Genomic DNA, 27247 nt, shown 5'->3' with positions numbered 1-27247 from the left:
CGAAGACCTCTGCGTACCCCCAGGGGTACGCGTACCCCTGGTTGAGAACCACTGGCCTAAGGTATGTATTTCCCTACCAAAAGCATCATGAAATCCCTGCACAAAGATCTATACACTTTTCACTCTCATGCCTTAGCCTCAAAGTAGGAGCACAATGCATCCCTGACCTATATCCCTCACCCGCTGTGGGAGGCAGTACAGGCAGCACCATGGATAAATACTCCTCTCTGTTGATTAACTCCATGGTTCGGGGGGAGGAAAAGAATAGACACATGATCAATGACCCCCAATACAATTCAGAGACCCCAATGATGCAAATCCATCAACAGCTCATCTACCAAGACGCTGTGCTGTGTGACTGCTGGGCACGGAACTAGAACCAAGAAACTGTGGGTTCTAGTCCCAGTTCTGACAGTGACTTGCTGTGGGATGTAGCTTAAGTTGCTGCCCCCTCTCTGTGCCTCAGTTTCCTCCTCTGTAAAATGAGGCTAAAATGCTGCTCATCTACCTTTGTAAAGCACATTGAGATTTACGGATAGGAAGGGCTACCATACAGGACCAGTCTACCTAGTTTGATGCTTTGTAATACTTCTGCAATATTATACCCATGGGAAGAGGAGGGGAAACTTCATCCCCAGTTCCTCCTCCAGGAGGGAAACTAGCTCTTCATCTGACCCCAATCACCAGCTTCACCAGGAGGTTAGAACAGTCAGAGCCTGAGCAGCCTGGGCTCCTTTACTAGCTGTCAGAGTAGGGTGGGAGGAATCATCACACACGCTGGAAGCAGGACCAAGCAGCTTGGATACTCACAGCCCAACCCTGATGGTCCTCTCTGGCAGTGGACTCTATTCCATCCTGCAGGGGTTCTTACATCACCCTCATCACTGTAGTGTCTGAGCACCTTGCAGTCAGGCATTAACTGGTGTGACTAACATCTGTCCTGTGTAATTCATTCTCTCTCTCATCTTCAGCCCTCTGGGAGGATTGTAAGCGCAGTGGAGTGGGTTTGGTAGGGTTTCTTTTTGGTTGCGGGTTTTCTTGGGGGAAACAGGAAAGGGAGCTGTTATCGGGGTTTTGTGTCAACACAGCTCTGTGTTTATATTAGCAAAGGCAGGTTGAATAAGTGCATGTGCACTTGGAGCAGAAGGTGGGGAGTTTTGTGACGGTCTTTAGTCCCCATGGGAGTTCATTCCAGAGTCTAGGACCAGCCCCTGAGGAAGCTCTGTCTCCTGCAAAGCTGGGTTTTACCCTGATGATAGAAAGTTCCACTGGGCCTGAGAAGTGGAGTTATCAACCACAGCCCCCATCCCGGATCTTTCAGCCGCCTTTAAATATGCTGGGCCCACTGAGCACCCCCCAAGATAAGGACTGCGACCTTGAATTAGACTCTCTAGTCTACCGGAAGTCGATGAGAAAGGAAGAGGGGTTCAATGTGCTCATAGTAACCTGGGTTGCTGAGGACACATGGAGTAAACTCTTCCCAGCTGCCTCCACCAACACGGGGTCCCATTCTTGTTTGGGGTCTTACAAATGGCAGACCCAGCGCTGAGGGAAGGGATGGCCGCTGGGGAAATGGCTTTGGCCAGGCAGTAAATCTTTTGCTAGATAAGAGCTTCTTTCTTTTATTATTCAGTAATAACAGGTTTCAGAGTAGCAGCCGTGTTAGTCTGTATCCTCAAAAAGAAAAGGAGGACTTGTGGCACCTTAGAGACTAACCAATTTGTTTGTCTCTAAGGTGCCACAAGTCCTCCTTTTCTTTATTCGGTAATAGTAGCAGTATAATAGTATGCAGTCCAACTGTTGTCAAAGGCAGAGCTGGCCCCGTGGGTTGGTTTCACAAAGTAATTGGGCAATGAGATTAAAAAGACCCAATAACATTGCAAGGCACAACTGCTAGCTGGCAGGTGGATGGCACCAAGCTAGACGGGCACCAAATTTCCAGGCTGGAAGCATGTGGTGCCATACTGCATGTGTCCAGAAGAAGTCAGTCTGTACTAGCCAAACAAATGAAATCCAGCCGTCTCTCCCCACAAGGCATTCCGTGGGTAGGGAGCTAGTTCGCACTGCTTGTTATGGGTAATGGTGATGTGACCTTTCACAAACTCTAAAATTACATCTATTTTTGTGTATACATGGTTGGATTAGATCCCAGTCACAGACCACTTGGGTGTAACCAGCTCTGGCTCCTACTCAACTCATTATAAAAGCCCTATCTGGGAAGGATATGGAGAAGAAGCACCAATTAACTCAAGCATCCATCAGCTAGAAAGGGTTTGTGAATTGCATTCATGCCAAGAGCTTGCAATCTGGGACCCCCAAGCTGGATCAATGTAAGCGCTTACCCTGTGCTGCTGGGATAATCAGGGAGAGATAGGTTCCGCTATGTGGCAGAGAAGTTGAAATCTATGCACCATATTGATAAGCACCATGGGAATCTTTCAGAGGACACCTGTGAGGAGGACATCTAACCTGCACTAGGAACTGAACTGGGATCCACCAAACTCATGTCACATAGATCCCTGAAGATCTGTCAGATGGCAACCATTTTCAGTCACTACAATTTTCAGTCATTCACTACTGGGCTGAATTTGAAATAGGGACCTACATGGTGTAAGGTCCCACAGCTCATTACCAGTTTCCCTGATCTGTAAAATCTTCATCCATTTTTTTAATTTAGAAATGTTTCACTTCCTTTGGGAAGGTAAAATTAAACACTCCATTCTCTGCTCAATTTTTAATGTAGGCAGCCAGTGCTGCTTTACCCCATTGTTGCAGAAGAGTGTTGTTTCCATTGGCCACTGATCCTTACAGGATTTGGGTGATGAACACAGAAAACCCAGATCAGATATGAGCAGAAAGGAGCAAAGCAGGGGATAGGAGTGGCCATTCAGGAACTGGTAGCTTCCTCAGTCTTCAGGTGGCAAAGACAGGTTAATGTACGCCATGAAATCAGCGTGGGACTTTCAAACCACAGCCCCCTGCTTAGGCTCTGAAAATACAGTTCTTTCTTCCTTGCCTCCATTAATCAGCTCCCACCCCCGCCAGCGGAAACAGCTTTTGCAATAATAGTGCAGGAGTGGGCAGCATAACAGTCAAGCCTTTGCATGACAGTCAAGTCCCTTTTGGTATGGCCACTGTGAACGGTTTGTGTCTCTGTACTTTCTGGAGGAAACCATATATGGCTAAAGTACATCTTGTGTAAACAACCCTTGGAGTTGTGCGCATGGCAACAGCAGCCCCCAACCAGCACCCTTCAGAGACTGGAGTTTTATCATCCATTGTGGGATGTATGAACAGGCAACAAAGGACACACTGGAATGAGTGATTCCTGCCATGTGACAGAGATATAACGTTTTGTTACCCTGATCCATGTTAAGAACTTAGGACAGGAAATATAAAGATGCTTAGCAACACTCTCTGGTACATCAGATTTTTGGTACAGAGGAAATTCAGATCACCAAGGGCAAAAGGGATCAAGACTAGAAGACAGTTTGTAAATTTGGTTTAAACACAGTTTGTCACCAGCCCCCCTGTGTTTGAGCGAGTTAGCCTGAACCGTGTTTGAAACCAGTTCAGGTAGCAAAGCACAGAGCAGGCAAGCCTGTAAAGAACGACCTTCAAGAGCTGCTGAAGTGGTCAGGCAGATGGAGACAAGAGTTCAGTGGTGCTCATCTCTTTGGCATCTTCTCTTTGAAAGTGATGTAACAAACTAAAGATTTTGTTTTATGAGCAAAAAGCCCCTACTTAAAAACCAAAAACAAGTATTTCCAAATCCCCTTTGTCATCTAATCTGGCATGTTGCCCCAGAAGTTTTACTATGCCCCCCACGGGGAAGCGTTTATAATCTAGTCCCCTCTTGAGGACATCACACACATCTGTCCCGCTGCAGGATGGAAGTGGGCATTTTCAGCAAGTCAGGGAGGCAAAGGCCAAAAGCAGCCTGCCAGGGAGAAAGGGCTGGAGAGGATTCAATTTTTGGAATGTGCCTTTGGCCACAGCTCTGGCAGGCTGCCTGGCCCAGGCATAAATGTTCTGAGACATCCGTGGAATGTGTGTTATCATTGGCTGAGAGAAAACAGCAACGGGCTGCAGCTTCGAACAGGCCAGAGCAGTACAGCTAGAGGGAATATAATCCTTCAGGAGACACAGGCACTGAAGGGAATCAGAGAGGCAGGATGTAATGCTCCTCCTAAAGGAATGCAAGATGTTCTGATAAGGAATAAAGAACAAAACCGATGGTCCAGCTAATCCAGTATCCCATCTTCTGCCACACTGGAACAGACAAGTGGTCCGTCTAATCTGGTATTCCACCTCCTGCCAAATTAGACCAGATCAATGTCTCACTTTTGCCCAGTGTCCCTCCGCTTACCACCTTGGAATAGACTAGTGGTATCAGAGGGGTAGTCGTGTTAGTCCATATCCACAAAACCAATGAGTGGTGTAACTAACCTAATACCCTGTATCAAACTCTAGCTGATAGCAGATGTTCCAGAAAAAGATGCAGCTCTTCCATTACACTCCTAGGCGGCCAGCACTCCTCTTCCCCATTGCTCTCTCATAGCAAAGAAATTCCTTCTTCGATCCAGCAGATAATCAGTTTATATCCTACCTCGTGAGGAACAATTGACTTGGGCATGGGATACACAAGCCAAATTCTAGTCTGAGAATGTACGTGGGCTTAATTACTACAAACACACATACCAGTCCCCATTTCAGGGGTGAAGGACAGTGAAGGGAAGTGATTATACTGGGGACACATCCCTTTCTCCATGGGGGGGTGGGGCAGAGGTTTTAGAAGCAAAAGGAAGAGTCTCTGATTTCCCTATTCCCCCGTGCTTTACAAAATCCTGTTTTAGCTGGTTAACAACATTATTTACAGCTTTGTCTGTGTGAAAATTGTATTAATCTAGAGCAGGGTTCTCAACCTTTTTGATACCAGGGACCAGCTTCCTGCCTTCCTAAATTATGTCAGAGAGATCTCAGGGACCAGCACCAGTTCACGGACTGGTAGTTGAGAAACACTGATCTAGAGAAACATCTTTTAAACTATGCCAAAATGGACCACGGTGGGTCAGGGATGGGGTGAATGCCTGACAACATGTTGACTAAAAGAAAACTTGAGGGTTGCTGTGTAGAAATATACCCAGAATAGTCAGTGAGTGGCTTTGTACAAAGATCCCCCCGCTCCCCAAATAGTCAGGAGGGTGGGGTGTGCGAAGCTGCCTCCCAGTGTGGTCAACAAGAGGGAAATGAGGAGTGGGGATGCTGCTTATTTGGTGTCTAATATCCCAGAAGCCAGATTCTTCAGGGAGCCAGCACTTGATCAGATAATAAACCTGTTTTCCAACCATCAACTCTACACCCGATGAAGTGAGCTGTAGCCCACAAAAGCTTATGCTCAGATAAATTTGTTAGTCTCTAAGGTGCCACAAGTCCTCCTATTGAGGATACAGACTAACATGGCTGCTACTCTGAAATCTGCAAAGGACAAGGTGCTATGATCCCAACCCACAGCTTGTCACCCGCAATAAAAGATGTGATACTGAGCCCCTGAAAAATCAGCTTTGTTTCCTATTTTTCACCCAGTCACCCTATTTCCTGTATTACAAGCGGTCAGCCCCATTGCATGTGATATCCTTTAACACAGTCAGAGGCGGGGGTGGAATTCGTGCAACCCTTCAACATTCTCAATATGGCTAACGGAGGGATTTTTTTCCTGAGGGGAAATCTGTGCGTAGTGATGACACCAGTATAATCAATGGGGGTGAGGTGGGGGTTGTGGGGCTAGTACATTTTGGAACTTGGGAGGGCTCTTTGGGAAATGGGGGACTTTGGTAGAGGAGCAGCCCCCAAGTACAGTCAATAGAAGGGTTTGGAGAGGCTGAGATCTCTCCCCGCCCCGCCCCACCCCAGTTATGGTCTGTGATGTGGGTTTGCGGGGGACTATGAAGCTGTATAGTCAGCATGTGAGAGGAGGTATTGGGGAACTGTGGAACTGCCCTCCGTGATCAGTGTGGGGGAGGTGCTGGGGGCTGGGGAACTGACCCTCTATCATCAGCGTGAGGGGAGGTGTAGAGGTGGAATTGCCCCCCCCGATCAGTGTTGGGAGTGGTGTGGGGGGGCTGTAGAAGTACCCCCATAGCCAATGTGGGGGGGGAGAGCTGTCAGGGGACTGTGGAATTAACACCCCCATGGTGAGTGGGGGAGCTTTGAAACTGCCCCCATAGTCCTGTGAGGGGGAGTTGTGAGAGGGCTGTAAAACGGCCCCCCCTATGCTGAGTGTGGGGTGACAAGGGTGGGGCTGTAGAATTTACCCCTTGGTCAGTGTGGGATGAGGTGTGGGGGTGCTATGTAATTGACCCCCCCATGGTTGTGGGGGCAGTGCTGGGGGGGGGCCTGTGGCGCTGCCTCCCTGGTCAGTGTGGGGTGAGGAGTCTGTGGAATTGACCCCCGCCCCCATAGTCAGTGTGGGGTGAAGAGTAGGAGGGCTGTAGAATTGACACCCCCCCCCGTCAGTGTGGGGTGAGGAGTGGGGGGGGGCTGTGGAATTGCCCCCCCCCATGGTCAGTGTGGGGTGAGGAGTGTGGGGGGCTGTGGAATTGCCCCCCCCGGTGGTCAGTGTGGGGTGAAGAGTAGGAGGGCTGTAGAATTGACCCCCCCCGGTCAGTGTGGGGTGAGGAGTGGGGGGGGCTGTGGAATTTCCCCCCGCCATGGTCAGTGTGGGGTGAAGAGTAGGAGGGCTGTAGAATTGACCCCCCCCCGGTCAGTGTGGGGTGAGGAGTGGGGGGGGGCTGTGGAATTGCCCCCCCCCATGGTCAGTGTGGGGTGAAGAGTAGGAGGGCTGTAGAATTGACCCCCCCGGTCAGTGTGGGGTGAGGAGTGGGGGGGGGCTGTGGAATTGCCCCCCCGTGGTCAGTGTGGGGTGAAGAGTAGGAGGGCTGTAGAATTGACCCCCCGGTCACTGTGGGGTGAGGAGGGGGGGCTGTGGAATTGACCCCCCCCCATGGTCAGTGTGGGGTGAAGAGTAGGAGGGCTGTAGAATTGACCCCCCCCCAGTCAGTGTGGGGTGAGGGGGGGGGGCTGTGGAATTTCCCCCCCCCATGGTCTGTGTGGGGTGAAGAGTAGGAGGGCTGTAGAATTGACACACACCCCCGGTCAGTGTGGGGTGAGGAGTGTGGGGGGCTGTGGAATTGCCCCCCCTCCCCCGTGGTCAGTGTGGGGTGAAGAGTAGGAGGGCTGTAGAATTGACCCCCCCGGTAAGTGTGGGGTGAGGAGTGGGGGGGGGGCTGTGGAATTGACCCCCCCCCAGTCAGTGTGGGGTGAGGAGGGGGGGCTGTGGAATTGACACCCCCCCGGTGAGTGTGGGGTGAAGAGTAGGAGGGCTGTAGAATTGACCCCCCCCCCCCGTGGACACTGGGAGGGGAGGGGGGGCTGTGGAACTACCCCCACGGTCGGGGGGGGGCAGTACTGGGGGGGGCTGAGAGCTGCCCCAGCACACTTTATCCAGGGGGGTGGGGAGCCCCCCAACAGGGAAGGCCAGGCAGGGCTGTGTATGGTCAGTGCGCGGGGGGGGGGGGGGGGGCTGACATCTGCCTGTGAGCGAGACAACACCCCAGTCACAAAAAACCCCTCACACCCCCACCCTTCCCTGCTTCTTGGGAACATTATATCCCGCCTCTTGCCCCTGATTGGCTCGCGGCGCCCTCCTTCTTGCTTCTCCTTGGCCCGCTCCCCCGTCGCTCTCTCCTCCACTCCTCCCTCTCGCAGTCCAGGCCGGCACCTCTTACACACGGTGTCCACGCTCCGCAGTCGGCTCGGCGATTGGCCGGTGGGGATGTAAACAAGGCCTCGGCGGCCAATGGGAGAGCTGATCACGCGGCAAGCACGCTTGTCCACGCGCCCTCAGCATGGAGCGCTGAGATCAACACGGGAAGGGAGGGGGAGAGGGAGTATAAAAGCAGCGCCCGGCTTTTCCCTTGGCTCAAAGCCTTACAGGGTGCAGCAGAGGGGAGCTTGCCTGGTGCTGCTGAACTGTTGACCACCGGGAGAATCCCGTCCTGCCATTGTTTCTCCTTCCAGGATTGCAGCTATTAAAAAAAAAAAAATTGTCCTAAATCGTCATTTTTTTTAACCCAAAAAAGGGTGCATTTATTTGCAAAAGCTCTCTGAAGTTTTGCAACGACAGCTTTACAAAAAGTCATAGGGGCCTAAAACCTCTAGATCGTGTCTCAAAACCACTCCTGGTTTTTGTTGTTTTGTGTTTTTTTTTTTAAAAACACCCCAAAAACAAAATCTCTTTTTTTGGGGGGAGAAACAAAACTTATTTGCAACCAGTCATCATGGTAGTGTTCAAGAAGATCAAGACCTTTGAGATAGTCTTCAGCGAGCCTGAGAAGGTCTTCTGCAGTGGAGAGAAGGTAGCCGGCCGTGTGGTGGTGGAAGTGACCGAAGTCACCCGAGTCAGCTCAGTTAAAGTGCTGGCTTGTGGGGAGGCCAAGGTGGTCTGGATCAAGGGACCCCAACAGTGCAAGCAAGAGATGGAGTATCTGCGCTATGAAGATGTCCTCACCCTGGATGATCAGCCCACTGGTGAGAACCTTGGTTCCAGAGTCGTTTTGTTGTGTGTGCCTCTGTCTTGTGGTTTCAGAGGAGCAGCCGTGTTAGTCTGTATCCGCAAAAAGAACAGGAGGACTTGTGGCACCTTAGAGACTAACCAATTTATTTGAGCATAAGCTTTCGTGAGCTACAGCTCATTTCACCGGTGACGTGAGCTGTAGAAAGCTTATGCTTAGATAAATTTGTTAGTCTCTAAGGTGCCACAAGTCCTCCTTTTCTTTCTGTCTTGTGGGTTTCCCACTAGAGTTTTCTTTTAAAACTAAAGGCCTAACGTAAACTGAGGATTGCTGGCTTTTTAAAGGAGGTTTCTTGATACAATTATAGAGCCACAGAGGTTTTGGGTGGAAAGAGGCAGAATCAAATAGTACTTGCATCTTCCTGGTCTTTGCTTGGAGTCCTCTGATAGGAAGGCAGTAGGAAGTGCTAGTCATTCATTTAAGCCCTTGTAGACCTAAGCTGGCTAAGATCCAAAATGTAGCCTTGCATGGGAATCTCACTGAAGTTCGAGAATTTAGTGCTGAAATTTCCAACTTAATAATAAAACTCTAGCCACTAATACTCACTACATTGCCAAGGAAAAAAAGCAGGTATAATTATAAGCCTTGTGGATATTTTAGCCAGTAGAGAACAGTTATAGATATTAATATGCGTGTAGGAGAGTAACCTCCAAGACTGTAGGAGCAGCTCAGAATGACAGAGTAGTCTTTTTTTTAGTCTTCGATTCAGTCGCAATGGCTGGCTTCCCTTGAGTCCTAGGAAGAGCTGTGGGTACAGACTGTTTTGATAAGCAAGTCCAGTAGGCAGAATAGGTGTCACCGTAGGGAACTGCAAGTTTAGATCGTTGGCAAGCGTATGGATTTCCTGGATCTCTGTAACAGGACGTTCCCCACCCATCCTGCAGGCAAGTTGTAAGGGGGTAGAGTTGTCAAAGTTGTTAAAGTACCATCAAGCCTAGATCTGCAATATTACGCCCCTTCCAAAAAGGCATCAGCAGAGTGTTCGGTTGTTCCTAGCTAGCAATTCTAACTGTTCCTAACAGCTGCGTTGACTATTACAATTGTGAAACAGGACAAAAATCTCTCCTTAAAAATCTCAGTCTGGAAGTGTGTTCTAATGTATTCCTTTTTTCTTTCCTCTTTCTAGATGAGGATGGCTCTGTGATCTTGAGACCTGGCAACAAATATGAATACAAATTTGGATTTGAGCTTCCCCAGGGGTAGGTATTGGCCAAAAGTGGCTACTAAGAATCGTATTCTTGTTAAAAGTCCTTCCTTTCTAGTTATCCTGTGTGTCTCTAACAGGCACTTCTGCCCTCTTGTATTGCAGGCCTCTGGGGACCTCATTCAAAGGGAAGTATGGCTGTGTGGATTACTGGGTTAAGGCTTTCTTGGATCGCCCATCCTGTCACACTCAGGAGATAAAGCAGCACTTTGAGGTCATGGATCCTGTTGATGTCAACACTCCAGACTTAATGGTAATTATCAGGTGGCTGTATCTGTGCATGTGGGTGTTAATGGCTGGAGCTATGTGGTGACTCAGGTTCTTAGAAAAGGATGTTAGCTCTGTCCTGAGGAATCTCTTTAACTGGCTTTATTGCAAAGTACAGATTAAAACACTTCTCTCTGGGGCTGTGGTCCACATTGGTCAGAGGGTAGACTTCCCATGAGGGCTGTTTTAGTACTCTGCTTCATGAGACAGCCCGTCTAGAGGGCAGCCATCTGGGCATCAGTGAGTCTCACGTACTATCCATAATGCAGGATGTTAGGGCTTAATTGGAGTTACAAATTAAACTGCAGCAGGTTTGAAACACTGAGGATAGGGCAAAGATCAGGCAGGTGGCAGACACTGAACTTCCAATAATGAGGAGCCGAGTAGGTGAAGGGGCAGGGGGACACAGACTGATCCGTCTGTAACACAATCTCCCTGTGAATCTCTTCCAGTCGCCAGTTGCTGCCAAGAAAGACAAGAAGGTGTCCTGCATGTTCATTCCTGATGGGCATGTGTCTGTCAGTGCCAGGATTGACCGAAAAGGATTCTGTGAAGGTGAGATCTGGTTTCTTTCCTTTGGGAGTGGGATGGTGAGGGAAGAGGGGGTGTGGAGGGCTAAGCAGAGTGCATGAAGGTAGCAATGCTCTTGAGGGATGAGACAACTGACCAGGATTTGAAATCTGAAAATGCAAGAGGGGAAAGGAACTGGACGTGGCCCAAAGGGTATAAGTAGGAGTATGTAATGCAGTGTGACTGAGTGAAGGGAAGCAGACTGGGAATCAGGGGAACTTCCTACTCAATGAAGCTTGCTTGGTTTAACTAGTAAAAATTAGCCAGACCAGTGCTGTGCTGTGCCCTACAATGTATTCAGAGCTAAGACCTTAGGCCTTCTCCATAACTAAGCTTTCTGTATCTTTTTCCAGGTGATGATATCTGCATAAACGCAGACTTTGAGAACATCTGCTCCCGGATTGTGGTACCCAAAGCAGCCATTGTTTCCAAGCATACCTACTTGGCAAACGGGCAGACCAAGGTTTTGACCCAGAAACTTTCCTGCGTCCGAGGCAACCCCATCATCTCGGGCATGTCTGAGAGCTGGCGGGGTAAAACTCTCCGGGTCAAGAAGATCAAACCATCCATCCTGAGCTGCAATATCCTGCGTGTGGAGTACTTCTTGCAGGTAAGGGTCTCCCTATCAAAGCAGCCATTTATTCCCGGCTTCGTCTAACTGCTGTTTGGATTCCAGCTCCAAACGGCTTTAAGAGGATGCCCACTTCTGTAGTAAACATGAGGGATGCCATTCTAAGGGAATTGGACATGTATAGTTGTCCTTACATCCATAGTCTCGCTGAATATGGGAGCATAGGCACATGATTCACTAGCTCATGTCACTTTGACCAGTGAAGGATGGATTACACTTAATCTGTACGATAGTTCTTTCCCCGCATCATGCAGTTTCACTAGGAAATCTAATGTGACACAGACACTTGTATCGGGGTAATGATCTAGTAACCAACTCTATCCTGGTCTTGTTCGTACAGATCTACGCCAGCGTCCCTGGCTCCAAGAAGATCCTTCTGGAGCTGCCTCTTGTCATCGGTAGCAGATCTGGGTTTGCCAGCCGCAGCTCCAGCATGGCTAGCCAGACTAGCTCTGAAATGAGCTGGGTGGACCTCAATATCCCTGATGCTCCAGAAGGTGAGCTGAGTGCTATGCTGTTACGGGGATACTTGCTTTAGTCTGTAGCAAAGGGGGCAGTGTGGGTGTCTGCTCTGAAACCTTCCAGTAAATTGATTGAGGCCATCACTTGAAATGCAGAAACAACACTCCGTCTTAAGGCTAGTCTACAGCGGCAACACTAAAGCACTGCCGTGGCAGCGCCAGGGTAGTCACGGCAGAGCGCTGGGCAAGAGCTCTCCCAGCACTCTACAAAAACCACCTCCACGAGAGGTGCAGCGCTGGCACACTGTTTCCACTGGCGCTTTACAGCGCTGAAACTTCCTGTGCTTAGGGGTTTTTTTTTTTTTTTCACACCCCTGAGCTAGAAAGTTGCAGCACTGTAAAGTGCCAGTGTAGACAAGCCCTTAGCTTTGTGCTAGGAAGCATGCTCGGGGGGGGGGGGGCAGAGAGGGAGAGTGGATTGGTTCATCATAATGGCCTGAAAACAGGACTAAAACTGGGATTGCATCACAAAGCACTCTCCTACACAAATACCCTGTAGGGCTCACACGCTTCTCCTCCTCTTCTTACAGCACCTCCATGCTACCTGGACATCGTCTCTGAAGATCACCGCCTGGAGAGCCCCAACACTCCCCTTCTGGATGACTTCGACAGTTCCTTCGACAGCCCTATCTTCATGTACGCCCCAGAATTCAAGTTCATGCCGCCTCCTACTTACACAGAGGTGAGATTTGGTGACACTCTTGCTGGCTGGTTTCAGCCACAAAGGAAATAGAGCTGGAAAACAGAAAACTAGGATTTAGTTGGGGTGGGAAACTTGCATTCATACCCGTATCAAGGCTGCTCAGACATGGCTAGACTCCTACTTTGTATTGTCAGGAAGACAGAAACTGACAAGACTAGAAGAGATGAATTGTCCTTGTGATACTGATGCAGATCTGTCCAGGGATGCATTAAAAGCACACTACATCTGCTTGTGCAAAGCTGCCCAATGGGGATGATGCATCTTTCTTCAGCTGGGTAGCTTTGAGGTATAGCGTATTTCTCGAGTCAGTTTCCTTAAACACACGACCTCAGTTTTCTAGTCAGGGGAGACTCTATATCTTGGTTGGGGTTAACATGTTAGTACTCTTCAGCAAGTGTCTAAAGATCTCCTTATTTTTCTTCCCCAGGTGGATCCCTGCAATGGTAACAACAACGTGCAGTGAGGGCCAAGAAGCAGCTGTTCCTCTGTTTCTTCTGCTTTCCTGGACTCACTTTATATCTGCAGTGATTATACCTAGCCAAAGTTCAGAACGGGGTTTCAAAGCCCTGATGCAGGAAAAAAAATGTCCCAAGAGGTGTGGGGTAGGGCAGCTCCTACCGGGCTGAAAAAATCACAGCCAGCACAGAAGGCGGCAAATGTGTAAAGGTCTTTCTTCTAAGAAGACTTGATGTGACAAGCGAAATGTCATGTTGGTCAGACGCCTTCAGGGGGGAGGAGCTTTTAGCAGTGGGCCAGCTAGTGCTCGCCCTTGTCCCGGTGCTCAAAAGGACTCCAGAGCCCTTCATAATCTCCCTGGAAAATAAATAGTTGCTTGTATGGAAACTGTAATGGGAGTACATGGGGTGGAAAAGGTGTGTGCTCTGTGGGGAGCACTTAAGAGTTGATTTGTTAGGGAGAGGCATAAAGCCAGCAGATTCTGACTTCAAAAAAGCTTCTATGCCAGAAAAACTACCATCACCGTGCCTTGAATCTGTTACTGTGCTGTACTGATGATCAGTCGTGTTTGAACACATGATCAGTGTTTTGTTTTGGTTTTTTTGTAAGTGTCTGAAGATTTCAATGAAACCTGCTAGCTTAGGGTTGTAAACTTACTGCTCTGTAAGGATTGCTACTTGTGCTTGAGCTAGCACCATAAATCTCAAAGCTTTTTACAACCCTCCTATTGAGGATTTTGGGTGTTGGTGGAAACGCTTCTGTGCCTTGGCACTAGGTAGAAGTGAAGAGATCAAATAGCAATCATCAAGGGGAAGAACTTAAGTGGTGGGTTTTTTTAATATGCAAGGGATATTTATGCATGTCTGTCTGTTTTTTTTGTTCTGACAAGCAAATGAAACATTATCCAGTCCAAATGTCTCAAAAGCCAAGATTTTATACCACCAGTTCAAAGTGGTGTCATATGACTTATGTCTTTGGTAGCATTTATTGTTTGACTTTGAGTTTTCTGAATCTGCTAAACCAGTGTAAGCTAAACTCCATGATCCTTTTGAGAAGAATCACTATCTCCGTCCTTTCGTTTTGAATTTTTATCTTCCTTTGTGCAGATAAACCAATGCACCCCAAACTCCCCAACCCAGCCATCACTACAACTTGGTTTAATTGGCCTCAGCAGGTGCACAGAGGAGTCTGGCTGGGATTGCACTTTGAGGACAGCCCAAGAAATAACAAACCTCTCTGGGCCCAGGCAAACCCTGAGAATTTTCTCATGTTTTCCTTTGCCTGCATATCCAAGCACGAGTCTCAAACTCACTCTCTGGCACCATTTGAAGAAGTTTTGGTCAAACTATCTTGTGCAACGTCCAGACACCTGGGGAAGAGGCGCTCTGCCTGAAGGGAGGCTGTCAGAATTTAGGCAAACGTTAAACCAAAAAATGACAGGGAAGGTTTTCTGGTGTGTGAGGGATTGTGGGGGGGGTTGTTTTTTTCCTCTCTCACCCCCCGTCCCCCGGTTTGTCCTGTCCTTACACAGAAAAAAGCACTTTTTTTTTCTTCACTCTTGTGTATTCATTAACCCAGCACTACACGTCCTAAGTATGTGTTCATCTGTATTTGGCAGAATCAACCATGTGTAAGCCTTAGCTGCCTCAGCCTATCATGACACGAATCGGGTGTACTGAATTTTTCTACTGTGTTTTTTGTATTTGTTTGGCAAAATTTTTATATTTGTACAATTTAAGATGTTAGAACCACCCCTGTGGGGTGACATTTTTAATAAAGACAGTTGAAATAACCAAAGCCTCCCTCATTCTTGGGTGGAAGCTTCTCTACTGGGGGTGGGGTGGGGGGCATCGTAAAACGGATGTGAAGCTTCAGAGCTGGGTGTGATTAGGATGTTGTGCTACGTTACCACCTTACCAATTCCACTGCGGGGTGGTGGGGGCGGGGAGGAGAAGCAGCAGCCACTGCTTGTGTTGAATAGCCTGCAACACACAGGCCAAAACTTTCAACTGTAGGTGCCTGTGACAGTCCCTGCCTTTTATCAGTGACTTGATTATTTTTTAACAGCTAAAGCACCTCCAATTTCCAGTGAAGTCAGTGGGGCCTGTGTCCAGTTCCATTGTAAATAGTGCTGTTTCAGTGCTAAACGACTGGATCCAATGGAAAGGGTGCTGTGTTGCCTGTCCCAGGGTTAAGGAGACCACCCTTTTTATTCCCAGCTGTTCACTAGCCAGCTGCTTGACCTAGGGCAAGTCACCATGATTCTATGCTTCCTCTTCCCCCTGCTTTTTAACGTGGAGACTAACACCTTCACAGATCATTTGTCCTCTAATAATCTCATGCAAGCAGAGAGGGAGGATACAAGTTATCCAGGAGATCAGATGAGATGATTTAGTAGATCCTTCTAGTGTATTTTTTTTGTCGTTCAGGGTCTGAATGAAGGCTCTCCAGTCAGTTCTGCCACTGACTAAGAGATTTGCCCAAAGCTGCAGATAATCTGTTATAATACTCCCCTAATTCAGCACTGAGGCTAAACCCCTTAGCAACCGAGGTGCTCAGATACTAGGATGATGGAGAGGATGATATGTATGGATGTTATGTACTTGATTTGCTAGCGATCTTTACCAAAATTCGTAAAAAGAAAAGGAGTACTTGTGGCACCTTAGAGACTAACCAGTTTATTTGAGCATGAGCTTTCGTGAGCTACAGCTCACTTCATCGGATGCATAGACTAACACGGCTGTTACTCTGAAACCTTTACCAAAATTGGTGACCGTACTGAAGAGAGCCAACTTAACTCACTGCATACTGGCCTGGTCTCCACTTGGAAACTAGGTTGGTATAACAACATTGCTCAGGGCTGTGGAAAGAATCAACCGTCCGTGAGCAACACCATTTAACTAACCTAACCTGTAGACAGTAAAGTCAATGAGAGACTTGCTGTTGACATAGCTATCACCTCTCTGGGAGGTGGATTACCTATGCTGCCAGGAGAAAGCATAGGTAGGGGCTTCATGAAAGCAGTGCAGCATTTTAAGTGTAGACCTACACCCTGTTACAACAGTGGTGGCATCAAATTAAGAGTTCACATAATTAATGAGAAGACACATATATGATCGCAGGAATGTTATTTTCATCAGTTGAGTGCTTAACTAACCTTCCCAAATAGGAGCAAGGTTTGTAAAACTGACAGTCTCCTTCCCCCTTCCCCAGCAAAATCTGTATTAAGGACATCTTCAAAATAACACCTGCTTTTAAGCAAATAATTTGTGATGGAAAATGTAAAGATATTTTAAAATGGAAACTTTAACCCTCCAAGGTCGTGTCTATTTTATGTGGCCACTAAAAGTCCCATAGCTTGCTCTTAAGAGTAATTGATTACCCTTGATAAAGAAAAATTCTCTGTCCCACCCCTGGCACCTGCTTTTCTGCTACCCCAGAAGTGATTGTATATCACTGGTGCTGTGTACATAAGGGATCAGAGTCTGTAGAAAAGCAATCAATAGGAGAAGGATCAGGCCCATCATTTCAAATACTTTGGGATGGAAAGTGCTACATTACACTTATGTGTCAACCAATTTTTGCCCACAACTTAATTTTTACTACCTGCTTGCATGGGTGCTTGCAACATGTGCCCAACAGTGTGTTTAGCCAAAACAGTGCAGAAACTCCTTGCCTGAAGGGGCTTAAAATCTCACTCAAGCCAGCGTCTATTTGAAATCCATGCTGCAAAGCTTATCTGCAGAGAAGAATAAAACAGCTGCAGGAGGCGATACAAAATGATTCAGGGCCAAGAAAGAGATGAGCTTGAAAAGATTTAAGCATCAATTAAGTGGAACTTCACCCCTGCCTAAAAATCACCACATCTTCTTGCTGAATATTCCAGAGCTCTGGACAAGAAGGAATGACTTACGCTTTACATTCAAAGATTAGATTTAAAGGCCAGAAGAGACTATTACAGCACATATACAGGAGGTCAGGCTAACAGGCCAGAGAATTTCATCCAGTTCCTCCTGTATTGAACCCAATAACTTGTGTTTGACAAAAGCGTCTCTTCCAGAAAGGCATCCAAACGCTTAGAAGACATCAAAAGATGGAGATGCCACCACTTTCCATGGTAGACAGGTCCAATGGTTAATTCACTGAACTATAGCGCATCTCTGTTCTGGACGCAGTACTCAGGGGAGTCTATTTCCTGAGCTACCGAACTTGGCTTTAAAAACGTTTGGTGGGGAAATAATCCCACTGCAGGCCCCCATGGTGCTACCAGTTGGCAGCGTACTGCCATGCACTAGGTAATTTCACCCTGGGGCTGCATATTAGAGACAAGGTGGTGAGGCCATCTCTTTCATTGGACCAACTTCTGTCTGCAAAAGAAACAGGAGCGGTGGAAGCTCTCATAGAGTGGGGGAGGGGGCCACCGGCGCCCAAACCCTGCCCCCCGCCCCTTCTCCCTGAGCCTCCGCCCCACCTCTTCCCCCAAGACCTCATCCCTCACTCGCTCCTCTCCCTCCTCCGCCCCCTTTTGGTGCCCCTGCAAAGGGACGCGCTTTCAAGCTTACTCAGAGCGGGTCTTCAGGTCTGGGAACGAGTTAGCGACTGCTGTTTGTAGACTAGCACCTAAAAGCCTCAACAGCGTGCTGTACAAACACCTAGTGAGAGGCCGTCCCCGCGCCCCGAGCTTACAATCTAGGGAAAGCTGGGAGGACAAACAGAGGGGAAGGGACTTGCCCAAGGTCGCTGGCGGCTCTCGGCAAAGAACTCAGGTTTCCCTAGTCCCGCCAGGGCACTGCCCACCGGGAAACCTGGCCCACATAGCCGTAGTGGACGTGGGAGGTTGCGGGAAGGGCGCTGGGCTGATTCTGAGCCCTGGGAAGCCGGCCCTTGGGGGGAAAGGGCTCAGCATCAGAAGGCAGGCATGGGGAGGAGAAGACCCTTTTGTTCCTGCTCACAGCGAGACGCCAGGCGACACAGCGTGGTCCACCGAGCCAGCCTCCCCACCAGCCACGCAGTTCCTCAACAGCGGCGGAGACCTGCCGAGAGCTACCACACAGCAACGGGGCCCCTGCCATATCCACACCGTTCCCGATTAGCTCCTCCAGGTCCCCCTCGCCCCATTAGGATCCCATGGGAGAGCTCACCCTCCATTCAGGCCTGGCCAGAGATGTGGGTGAAAGTTAACGGACAGCATTGCTTCCTGCAGCAGGGCTGGTTTTCTAGATACAAACAGGGCCCAGGTACCTCTGGGGAAGGAAAACAACACATGCTGCTCAGAGGTTGGCCGTGACCTTGGCAAATGGTTTTGGTTGCAGAGGCAAAGAGCTCAGGCTTCAGTTTCTTTGCCTTCCCCTCCCTGTCCCTACCCACCCCTGATTCCCCACTACCAGGTTGCTCATTAGCAAGGCAAACCCACTGGGCAACCAGTGTTAGTTAAGGGAATGAAGGCCTACAGACAATTTTCAGCCAGGTGAGGTTTTCAAGCGCTTTCATTAAACCAGTGCGAATGGCTGTGTAGATGCCCCTAGTCGGGCGTGAGCCAGGCTTATTTCAGTTCAGCTTAAGTTACTCAGAAATAGGTTGATGCTAAATCGAAATAAGCAACTTAGAATCAAATGCAGAAAAAATGGCAGCCTCTTAACCATGCGACACCTGTCTTAATGCTTCTCGAAAGGCAAAGAGTCTTTACACTTATCACCACAGTGTCATAACAGGGGACTAGGTGTCAGGACTCCTGGGTTCTTTTTGTCACTCTGGGAGTCTTCACACCCATTGCGTAGTATTGAGTGGTTAGGGCAGGGGACTGGGAGCCAGGACGCCTCGGTTCTATCCCCTGTTCTGCCACTGATTCACTCCAAAGTCATGGACAAAGTACACCCCCTGCTGTGTGCCTCAGTTTCCCCCCATCTGTAGAATCAGGCTGCTGCAGGTTGTGAGAGTCTGATTAAGTAATGCGAAAGGAAGGGTGCTCTAGACATGCAAAGCCTTCGACGAGCCAAGCGGAGAGCTGGAAAGGCAGCTTTTCTGGGAAGCTCTCTTTATCTCTCCGCTGCACACAGTGCTGACTTCAAAAAGCAGCTTCCTGACATGGCCAACACCCCTGTGGGAACCAGGTGAACCCCAACGCCAACCAGCACAGAGCCAGCTCCCTCTGTCACCCTCTGATTGCAGGTTATTGCCCTCAATAACGATTGTGTGATTGCAGAGCTCATATTTCTAGCTGTTCTTGGATTAGATCATGCACTTGTCTTCCTGCCAGGGCTGGCCTGGTGCCTATAGGTATGGACTGTGCAACAGAAGATAAGCGTTGTTGTTTCGGTTACTGAGCAAGATGTTCTTACTTGCACGAGTCCTCTGCAGTCACCTGGCTCCAAATGTGGTTTAAATCATACACTAATGAGCTTCGAAAAGGATTTTCTTTTAATGAATGCCTTGGATCCGGCTTTGGGGAAGAGCAAACTGTTAGGGCTGGTTGGGAATTTTCGCTTTCAATGAAAAATGAACTTTCTGCTGCAAAAGACAAAAATCATCCATTTTCACCGACAATGTCCACAGAAAGCAGAAAAAAAAAAGTGGGGGGGAGGGGCTAGCTGGGAAAAATAATCCTTCCCCAGCCAGCTGCACAAACAATTCGGGGCTGTTTCTGTTCTGAAAACAGACTCTGTAGAAATAGCACCTGCTTCCTCAACAGATCCACTCTCAGGGGTGAGTCGGATTCTTCTCCGCATCCTGAAGTGAACGAAGTCTGGTGGTGCTATGATTAGCCCTGCGGGGTCCGAAGCCGGAGTCTAGCCCTGCAGCACCCTCCTGGCTACGGCAAAGGGAGCCGGTTTCTAGTCTGACTAGCGCGTCACCGTCAGAATTTTATCACCGTCTAACTGCAGGGTCCAATGCTCAGTTATGGTGGCCGTTTTCACCATCTGGTAGAGACCGTTGCACTGCTTGCATGTGAGCCCCCAAATGGGCTTTGATGGCACTGACTTCTAGTAACATCTACACACACAGACGCAGTTATCCACCTGCCCGATGAGCCAGCCAGTCCCATTCCCTCCGCCCCGTCAGCCTACAGCTTATAGCTGGAGAGGCCGTGCTCAGATACCAAGGTGACAGGCACCTTATAGAAGCGACAGGTAGACAGAAAAAGGACTGGGGGTCAGAACTGCTGGGATCCATCTACACCAGGTGAGGAAAAAATTGTCCGGGCCTGGATCACATGCAATGAACTGGTTGTATCATTTGGCCTTGCAACAGTGCCGTGGGGGCGTGACTCGTCCACGCTCTTTCTGCACTATCCCTTTCAATACATCCACAGGCTGCACCCGTGCACTCTGAGATAGCTGATGTACCCAGCCTTATTGCTTACAGCAGGGGCTTATGAGTAATTTCTAAAACAGAAGACCCTGCGTGTGGCGGGACGGCGTGAAGAGGACTGGCTAACCCGCTGCAGCTACACTGACGGCACTGGGAAGGATCACTGTAGCCTGCCCTGGTTCAGTGAGATCTGAGCTAAGGACCGTCTCCTGGGCATTTCAACCAGCTCCAAGCAATGCTTTGTGTGATGCTTGCTCCAGGCCCCTGGATTCTGTTCCCGCTGCTGCAGGACCTTGGGCACACTCAACCTTAGATTCCCCTCGGCCTGGCAGGGGTGCCGCGTGGTTTAATGAATGAATGCTTGAGCACCGTAGGTTACCTGCAAAGCGCTGGACGTTACCCGCAGATCCGAGAGCAGATGCAATGCAGGATGCTGTGAATTTTGTACAACACGCTTTGAGGGGGTAAGAATAGCAACTGATATCTCTGCACAGCCCATGAGTGGCAGGCGGGCACGCCTCCCTGATTGGCATGCCAGTTGCAGAACGGTCCTAATCTGGTTGCTTGAGCCCCTCAGACAGGTGCAGCAGCAGCCAACCAGGGGAAAGGTGAACCCAGGGATGTGGCCAAGTATGGGCAGAAAGCAAAGTTAATTGCAGGGTTACCCTCCGTCTGGTTGGGTGGCAGCTGGAATCCACCCAGGGTCTCTTAGGGAGCTCCTGGGTGGGTCGGTACTGAACAAAGGAGAGTTTGCCCACAAGCCCGTGGATCTGGATGGATCCAGGCTCCAGCAGCAATCAAAGGCCATTCGCACTGGGCAGCTGTTTGGTGGCCGATGTGAAACAAGGTTGCTGGGTCTCACCCACATCCCAGTGGACTGGGTCTCAGAGCCCATTGACACAACCAGAGCGATTCTGGGTCTGTCCGTCCGTCTCATGAATCGCTGTGTTCCTGGCTCACATGCATCAGCAATTTATAGGACAGACAGAGCACCCCAGAAGCCCCTACACATGGCACTGCATACACACATAGCGAGAGACAGTCCCTGTCCCGAAAGGTTTGCAGTCTCTATTGATGAGACAGAGGAGGTATTACCCCCATTCTACAGACAGGGAATAGATGCACAGCAGAGAAGGTCCCAGAGCCCCGGGCTCCAGCCTGTATAGCTACCCTGCACTTTTACAGCTCCGGAGCCCGAGCCTGCTGATGCAGGCATTTAATTACAGCATAGGCATATCCTACGTGACTTGCCCAAGGTCATCCAGGGAAGCTGGGCAGAGCAAGGACTTGAACCTTAGTGTCCCAATTCGTAGGTTAGCTCCCTCCCAAGCACGTAACTGGGATGGTGCAAAAGGCTCTCCACAGCAGGATCCAGCCATGCTGACCTGAGAGGAGAGCCTGGAGCCTTTTGCACTAATCCTGTAACTTTTCTCCAGCAGGGATCCATACACACAGACGTTGAACCCAGGACTCTTGAGTCCCACTTCATAGCTTCAGCTACAAGCCCAGCTCCTTACTTGCTTTGCCGCCCTGAACTCAATGCCTGCAACCTAAGCCTCCAGCTCACACATCATTCTAAATACCAATGCACAAGGCCAGCTGGCCCAGCAGCTGAGCCCAGAGCCAAGCTTAGATAAGAGACCCTGGTAAAGCTACATAAGATACTGTCCAGCGACAGTAGAGAGTGGCTGAAAAAGGGCAAGGTACGCAGGGGCCAGTGATTTGTGCCTGCTAGGGTGACCAGACAGCAAGTGTGAAAAATCGGGATGGGGGGGGGGGGGGCAGGTAATAGGAGCTTGTATAAGAAAAAGACCCCAAAATCAGGACTGTCCCTACAAAATCGGAACACCTGGTCACCCTAGTGCCTGCCCCTGGCAGAGGTGCAAGGTGCCGTTAGTATTTGCACTGAGTGCAAAGACAAGTCTCTGGGGAGTCTTCCTATGACTCACAGAAAGTCCACAAGAGGATGATCTTCCCAGTGTTAGGTGTATTATGGCTGTATCTAGAGGCCTCTGCTGAGATCAGGGCTGCACTCTGCTGGGTGATGCACAGATATAGAGGTTACGTCTACACACACACACACACACACACACACACACACACGCATGGCAGCAAGTCTCAAAGCCTGGGTCAATGGATGAGCTCGCAAGGCTCACGCTGCAGGGCTGAAAATAGCAGTTTGACATTCAGGCTCAGCCCGGGCTCTGATGCCCGACGAGGGGGGTGGATCTCAGAGCTCAGGATCCAGCCCGAGCCTGAAAGTCTACACTGCCATTTTCATCCCTGTGAAACTCAAGTCGGTTCACCTGGGCTCTTTTCTCACTGTGTAGACATGGCCATAGCAAGATCACAGCCCAAGAGAATTACTCTCTAGTCCCACCTTCATTGCCTCCTTCTGTGTCCACTAAAGGGGAATGTTGTCTAACAGAGCTGGGCCGGAACTGGAGTTTTCATTTCATAGGGAATCCTGCAAGTTTGAAACACTTTCTTGTTCCAGAACGGAATGAAAGCCAACGAACGCCGAGTTCACCACAAAGCAAAACTGTGGAGATTTGTTTGTTTCTTGTTGACCAAAATGATTTGTTTAGATTGGCATGAAAACGGTTCATTCCAGTTTAAACTTTTATATTAAATTATATCAAAAATGGTCATGAAACGTCATCAACTGAAAAAATTGGAAGGAATCCATTCCAAAACTATCAAAATTCCTGCTTTGTTCCATCCAGATGGAAATGTGTTCTTCAGTTTTTCTTTTGAAACAAACTTTTGTCTAAATTGACTCATCGACGCGAAACATTTAGCTTTTGACAAATCCGCATTTTCCAATGGAAAAACATCCCGTTGGAAAATTTCTGACCAGCTAAAGGTAACAACGATGACCTGACATTTCTCTAGCAGCCCTTATCCTAAAGGATCCCAAAGTGTTTACAAGGGGCTGCATACAGAGTAGGAATTCACCCAGAAATGAAATGCAACCTCTTCTAGGCTGGAACACATCCGCTGGTTAGCAACTTTGCACAGGGATCACTCAACTAGCACTGAATTCAGCCTCCTCTGGGGTGGAACCCAGCAGCAGCCATTTAACATCTGCACAGTAACAGTTTAGGAAGAAAATCCCATATGCATGTGAAATTATAGTGGGAAACTCTAGGCAAATAGAATGTACATGATCCTGCAGGGCTCATGAACCTGATCAGACTCCAGGTCACTGTGGCCGCAGAGTAGATACACTCCCAGCTCCCTTTGCTTTGCAGGCAGTGAAGCAAAATATCCCTGGTGTGTCTCCATCCATCCCCTTTGCTGGTTGCATTGGACAGACACATACGGCCCAAAATGGACAGAATCAGGCTGTCTTCCCCTCTTTGAGTTACCCTGCCTTTAAGACACACACCAGGGGAGCTGTCCGGCCATAGAGGGAGACAGGGAAAGTGCGGTGCAATCAAGGCTTTCTAAAATTAGAGCCACCGTCTTGCACACGTCCCATAATGTGTGTGTGCGCACACGTGTGGAGCAACACAGTCCTCCCGCCACCACACTCCACCACTTGTGCTTGTTACTTTGGAGACAGCTTTAGCAGGTTCTTTACTATTTGACTGCCACACCCCACCTATGCCTTGGGGCACTGCAAGATTTTCTAAGGCACCTAAGTAAGTGCCAGAATCCCAGAGTCTCTGATTCTCTGGAAGTCCTTTGAAATCCCCATCTTCGCATCGCGCCGGGTTATGATCGATCCGCGGGGCCCAAAGATGTTTGACACACGGACTGTCATGCATCAGTAGCATCATCATGTAACAGAGCCCGAGGTGTCTCTGAAAAATCTGGGCACTACAGTCATGTTGGGAGCTGAGCACTTTGACAAGTCTGACCCTAACTGTGGGCGTGACTGCTTGCAAATCTGGCCCTGAGCTCTTTGGAAGACAGGGCCCTTTCTGGCTAATTGCCCTGATCCACATCCAAACCGGTGATACATTACTGATTGCCTGAGCCAGCCCCTTCCCCAGACAAAGGGGCCCCATCTTTTGGATAAGTGTTTGCAGAGCACCTTGCATGGTCATAGATTATCAACCGCTCTGATCAGCCAGTGTGACCTCCTGAATGGATTCCTTGTCTAGTGGAAACCTGGTTCAATTCTCTCCTTTGCTACAGAATTCCTTTGTGACCTTTGGCTCCCATTCTCAGACGTACATCAGGTCTTAATGCCCATTGAAATCAATGGGAAGTAGGGGCTTAAAAACCTTTGAGGATCCGTGCCCCAGTTTCCCCTCTGTAGAATGGGGCTAAGACCACTGCCTGGCCTCACCGGGGTGTTATGAATAGGAGTATATTAAAGCACGCGAGATGCTCAGATGTTGCAATAAATCCCCTAGAGAGACAGCACAAAGGGGCCTCCTTCCCGGGAGAGGGGGACGGCTATTGAAATGCAAATCAGTCATAGGAACATGAGCTACAGTTACTAAAACAGTGGTGCACCTCCATCCCTAGGACAAGGTAAGTGGCACCCGTTCACCAGAGCAGGCCCATGAATGAAGGGCTGACTCGGTGGGAGCTGTTCATTGTTCCATGGCTCTCTTTTGAGCTGAGTTGGGCTTTGCAACCCTGCTGCAGCTGTAAGAGGAAATTAGAGCCTGCCCAGGTGGATCCACATCAACAGCTCAGGAGCCTGGCAGGGACAGGCCAGAGGGGCTGGCTAGTGGACTAGATGAATGATGAACCGTTGGTCTTCCCTCGCATGGCTTGCGGCAGATGGCTGGGCAAGATGGTTGCATGGTGGGCAACGCTCAAGGATTTAAGGCCTTGCAGGAATGAAGGGCTAAGGACCCCCCAGGACTGGAATAGCGGGAGCTGCAGCTCAGGATTGAGGGGCACCAGCAGAGCTGGGTGGAAGGGTACAGAGGGAAAGCAGGACTGGAACGGCAGGGTCCTGAAGGTCAGGAATGAGGGGCCCAGAGAACTGTGCGGTGGGAGTGCAGGGATGGAAGATGTAGGGGTGCTCCAGGTTGGGATTAAGGGAGACTGGCTGAGATTGGTGGGGGAGGGGGTGGCAGGCAGGAGTTAAATATGTAGGAGGGGCTGCAGGTGACAAGGAAAGAGGGCAGTGGCAAGTGAAATAACAGGAGTAGCAGCCAGCAGGCACTTGAGTTTTATTGGCAGAGTGGCAGGGGCAGGATGAGCTAGGGGAGCCGAATGACTGAGCTGCATTGGCAGAGTTGGGGTGCGGGGGTGTGTCTCAGGACTGACTGAGCAGGGAGGCTGCAGGTCAGGACTGATTTGCATCCATACACCTATGGAGGGGGGAATCTCAAGGCCTGGGCTGCTGGGGCATGACAGGTAACAAACCAGCACGCACAATCCAGTGCACCTGGTAGGCCCTACCATAAACAAACCAACAGACCCAGGCAAACAAAGAAAACGCCTTCCGGCCAGGAAGCAGGTTCTAACTCTCTGGAGCGAGGGGGCAACAAAGAGCAAAATCTCTGGTTAAAGAATCCCCGGAGCTGGCGCTTTGAATGATCCTCAGCACAGGCGAAGGTCCAGGGAGCAGCTGGGCATCACCACACCTGGCTGAGCAGCATTTGTTATTGCACCACGTGAGCCGGTCACCCCACCCTGCCAAACATTATGGCCGAAATAAAATTCAGGTGCAGTCAACAAAGACTAGCCCAGTGGCTCTCAAACTCTTTTTTCCATGGACCGCTTGAAAATTGCTGAGGGTCTCGGCCGGCCACTTAACGATCTTTCCAAATGCTATTTGTCCCATTAGCTCACCATTGCAAAGCGCTTTGGATAAAAGCGCTATAGAAAAAAACCCCAACTTAATCATTAACGTTTGTTTGTTCTACAAATAAAAGCAGACAACTCATATTTTAATACCAGTAGTCTTATCTTTCTAATGCGACGGACGTGCCCTCTCTTCCCCGCTGCAGCAGCCCCCGAGCTGGGGCTGAGAAGGAGGGGGGGTCTCTCCCTCTCTCCCCTGCTGCAGCAGCCCCCGAGCTGGGGCTGAGAAGGAGGGGGGGGTCTCTCCCTCTCTCCCCTGCTGCAGCAGCCCCCGAGCTGGGGCTGAGAAGGAGGGGGGGTCTCTCCCTCTCTCTCCTGCTGCAGCAGCCCCCGAGCTGGGGCTGAGAAGGAGGGGGGGTCTCTCCCTCTCTCCCCTGCCGCAGTAGCCCCCGAGCTGGGGCTGGGAAGTGGGGTGGGGTGGGGTGGGGGTGTCTCTCCCCGGCAGCTGCAGCCCTGGAGCTGGGGAAAGTTGCCTCTTTCTCTGGCTACCGCAGCCCTGCACGTCCCAAATTCCCCCACCTCCTCTTCTCACCCCACTGCCTCCTCCCACCTACCCCTTAGTCCCCCCCAGGCCACCACCTCACCTTCCATGTGTGTCTTCTCCAGGGTCCAGGCACCTAATTAGTGGAGCCTCGCCTGTGTGGCTCCACTAATTAGGTGGGTGGCTGTTCATTTTTGTGTGCGGCCGCCCAGACGTGCACCTTAGAGGGAACTATCCGCGGACCAAGTGAGTGGAGCTCGCGGACCACAGTTTGAGAACCTCTGGACTAGAGAAATGTCAAATAGACAGTGCCAGAGCCAGGCAAGGAGATTAAAGCCACCCATCCACCCACAAAACCTGGGTTCAATTCCCTGCTCTGCCGCAGATTCCCTGGGTGACCTTAGGCCTTGTCTACACAATTAGACTGCAAGGAGCTGGGGGGTGAAGCTGGCGTGCCATGGGCTAGTGTAGACCCTGAGGATGGGGATTAACAGTTTATTAATGGGCTTTGAGCTAATCCAGTTTCAAAAAAGGACTAGATCAAAGTGCTCTAAGGAGCTGTTCACCTGCATCAGCAGGGTGCACAGGAGCAGCGCTGGGGGAAAGCTAGCGGGGGGGGGGGGGGTAGATTCACACCTCTGCTTGCCATGGTTTAATTGTTGGTGTAGACAAGTTCCCCTTAATGTCTCTTTACC

The 27247-nt window shown here is 49.7% G+C and overlaps 1 protein-coding gene across 1 annotated transcript; it reads left to right on the top strand.

The window, feature by feature from the left end:
- The first annotated feature begins 7744 nt into the window (after window positions 1-7744).
- LOC102945281 (thioredoxin interacting protein) lies at window positions 7745-14777 on the top strand. Its single transcript, XM_037882855.2, has 8 exons — window positions 7745-8589; window positions 9760-9832; window positions 9943-10090; window positions 10557-10659; window positions 11028-11284; window positions 11646-11802; window positions 12357-12508; window positions 12957-14777. The coding sequence occupies exons 1-8, from the start codon at window positions 8340-8342 to the stop codon at window positions 12990-12992; spliced, it is 1176 nt and encodes a 391-aa protein (XP_037738783.1). The 5' UTR covers window positions 7745-8339; the 3' UTR covers window positions 12993-14777.
- The last annotated feature ends 12470 nt before the right edge of the window (window positions 14778-27247 follow it).

Source organism: Chelonia mydas, chromosome 24 (genome assembly GCF_015237465.2).
Source record: "Chelonia mydas isolate rCheMyd1 chromosome 24, rCheMyd1.pri.v2, whole genome shotgun sequence".
Taxonomy (NCBI): domain Eukaryota; kingdom Metazoa; phylum Chordata; order Testudines; family Cheloniidae; genus Chelonia; species Chelonia mydas.
Note: the sequence above shows the minus strand (reverse complement) of the source record. Positions and strands in the feature narration are given on the sequence as shown.

Bases quoted from the DNA above. Each gene is read 5' to 3' on its own strand.
- LOC102945281 (XM_037882855.2), top strand. From the start codon at position 8,340: ATGGTAGTGTTCAAGAAGATCAAGACCTTTGAGATAGTCTTCAGCGAG. The intron at 10,091-10,556 runs GTAATTATCAGG...AATCTCTTCCAG, and splicing joins TCAACACTCCAGACTTAATG to TCGCCAGTTGCTGCCAAGAA. The intron at 11,803-12,356 runs GTGAGCTGAGTG...CTCTTCTTACAG, and splicing joins TATCCCTGATGCTCCAGAAG to CACCTCCATGCTACCTGGAC.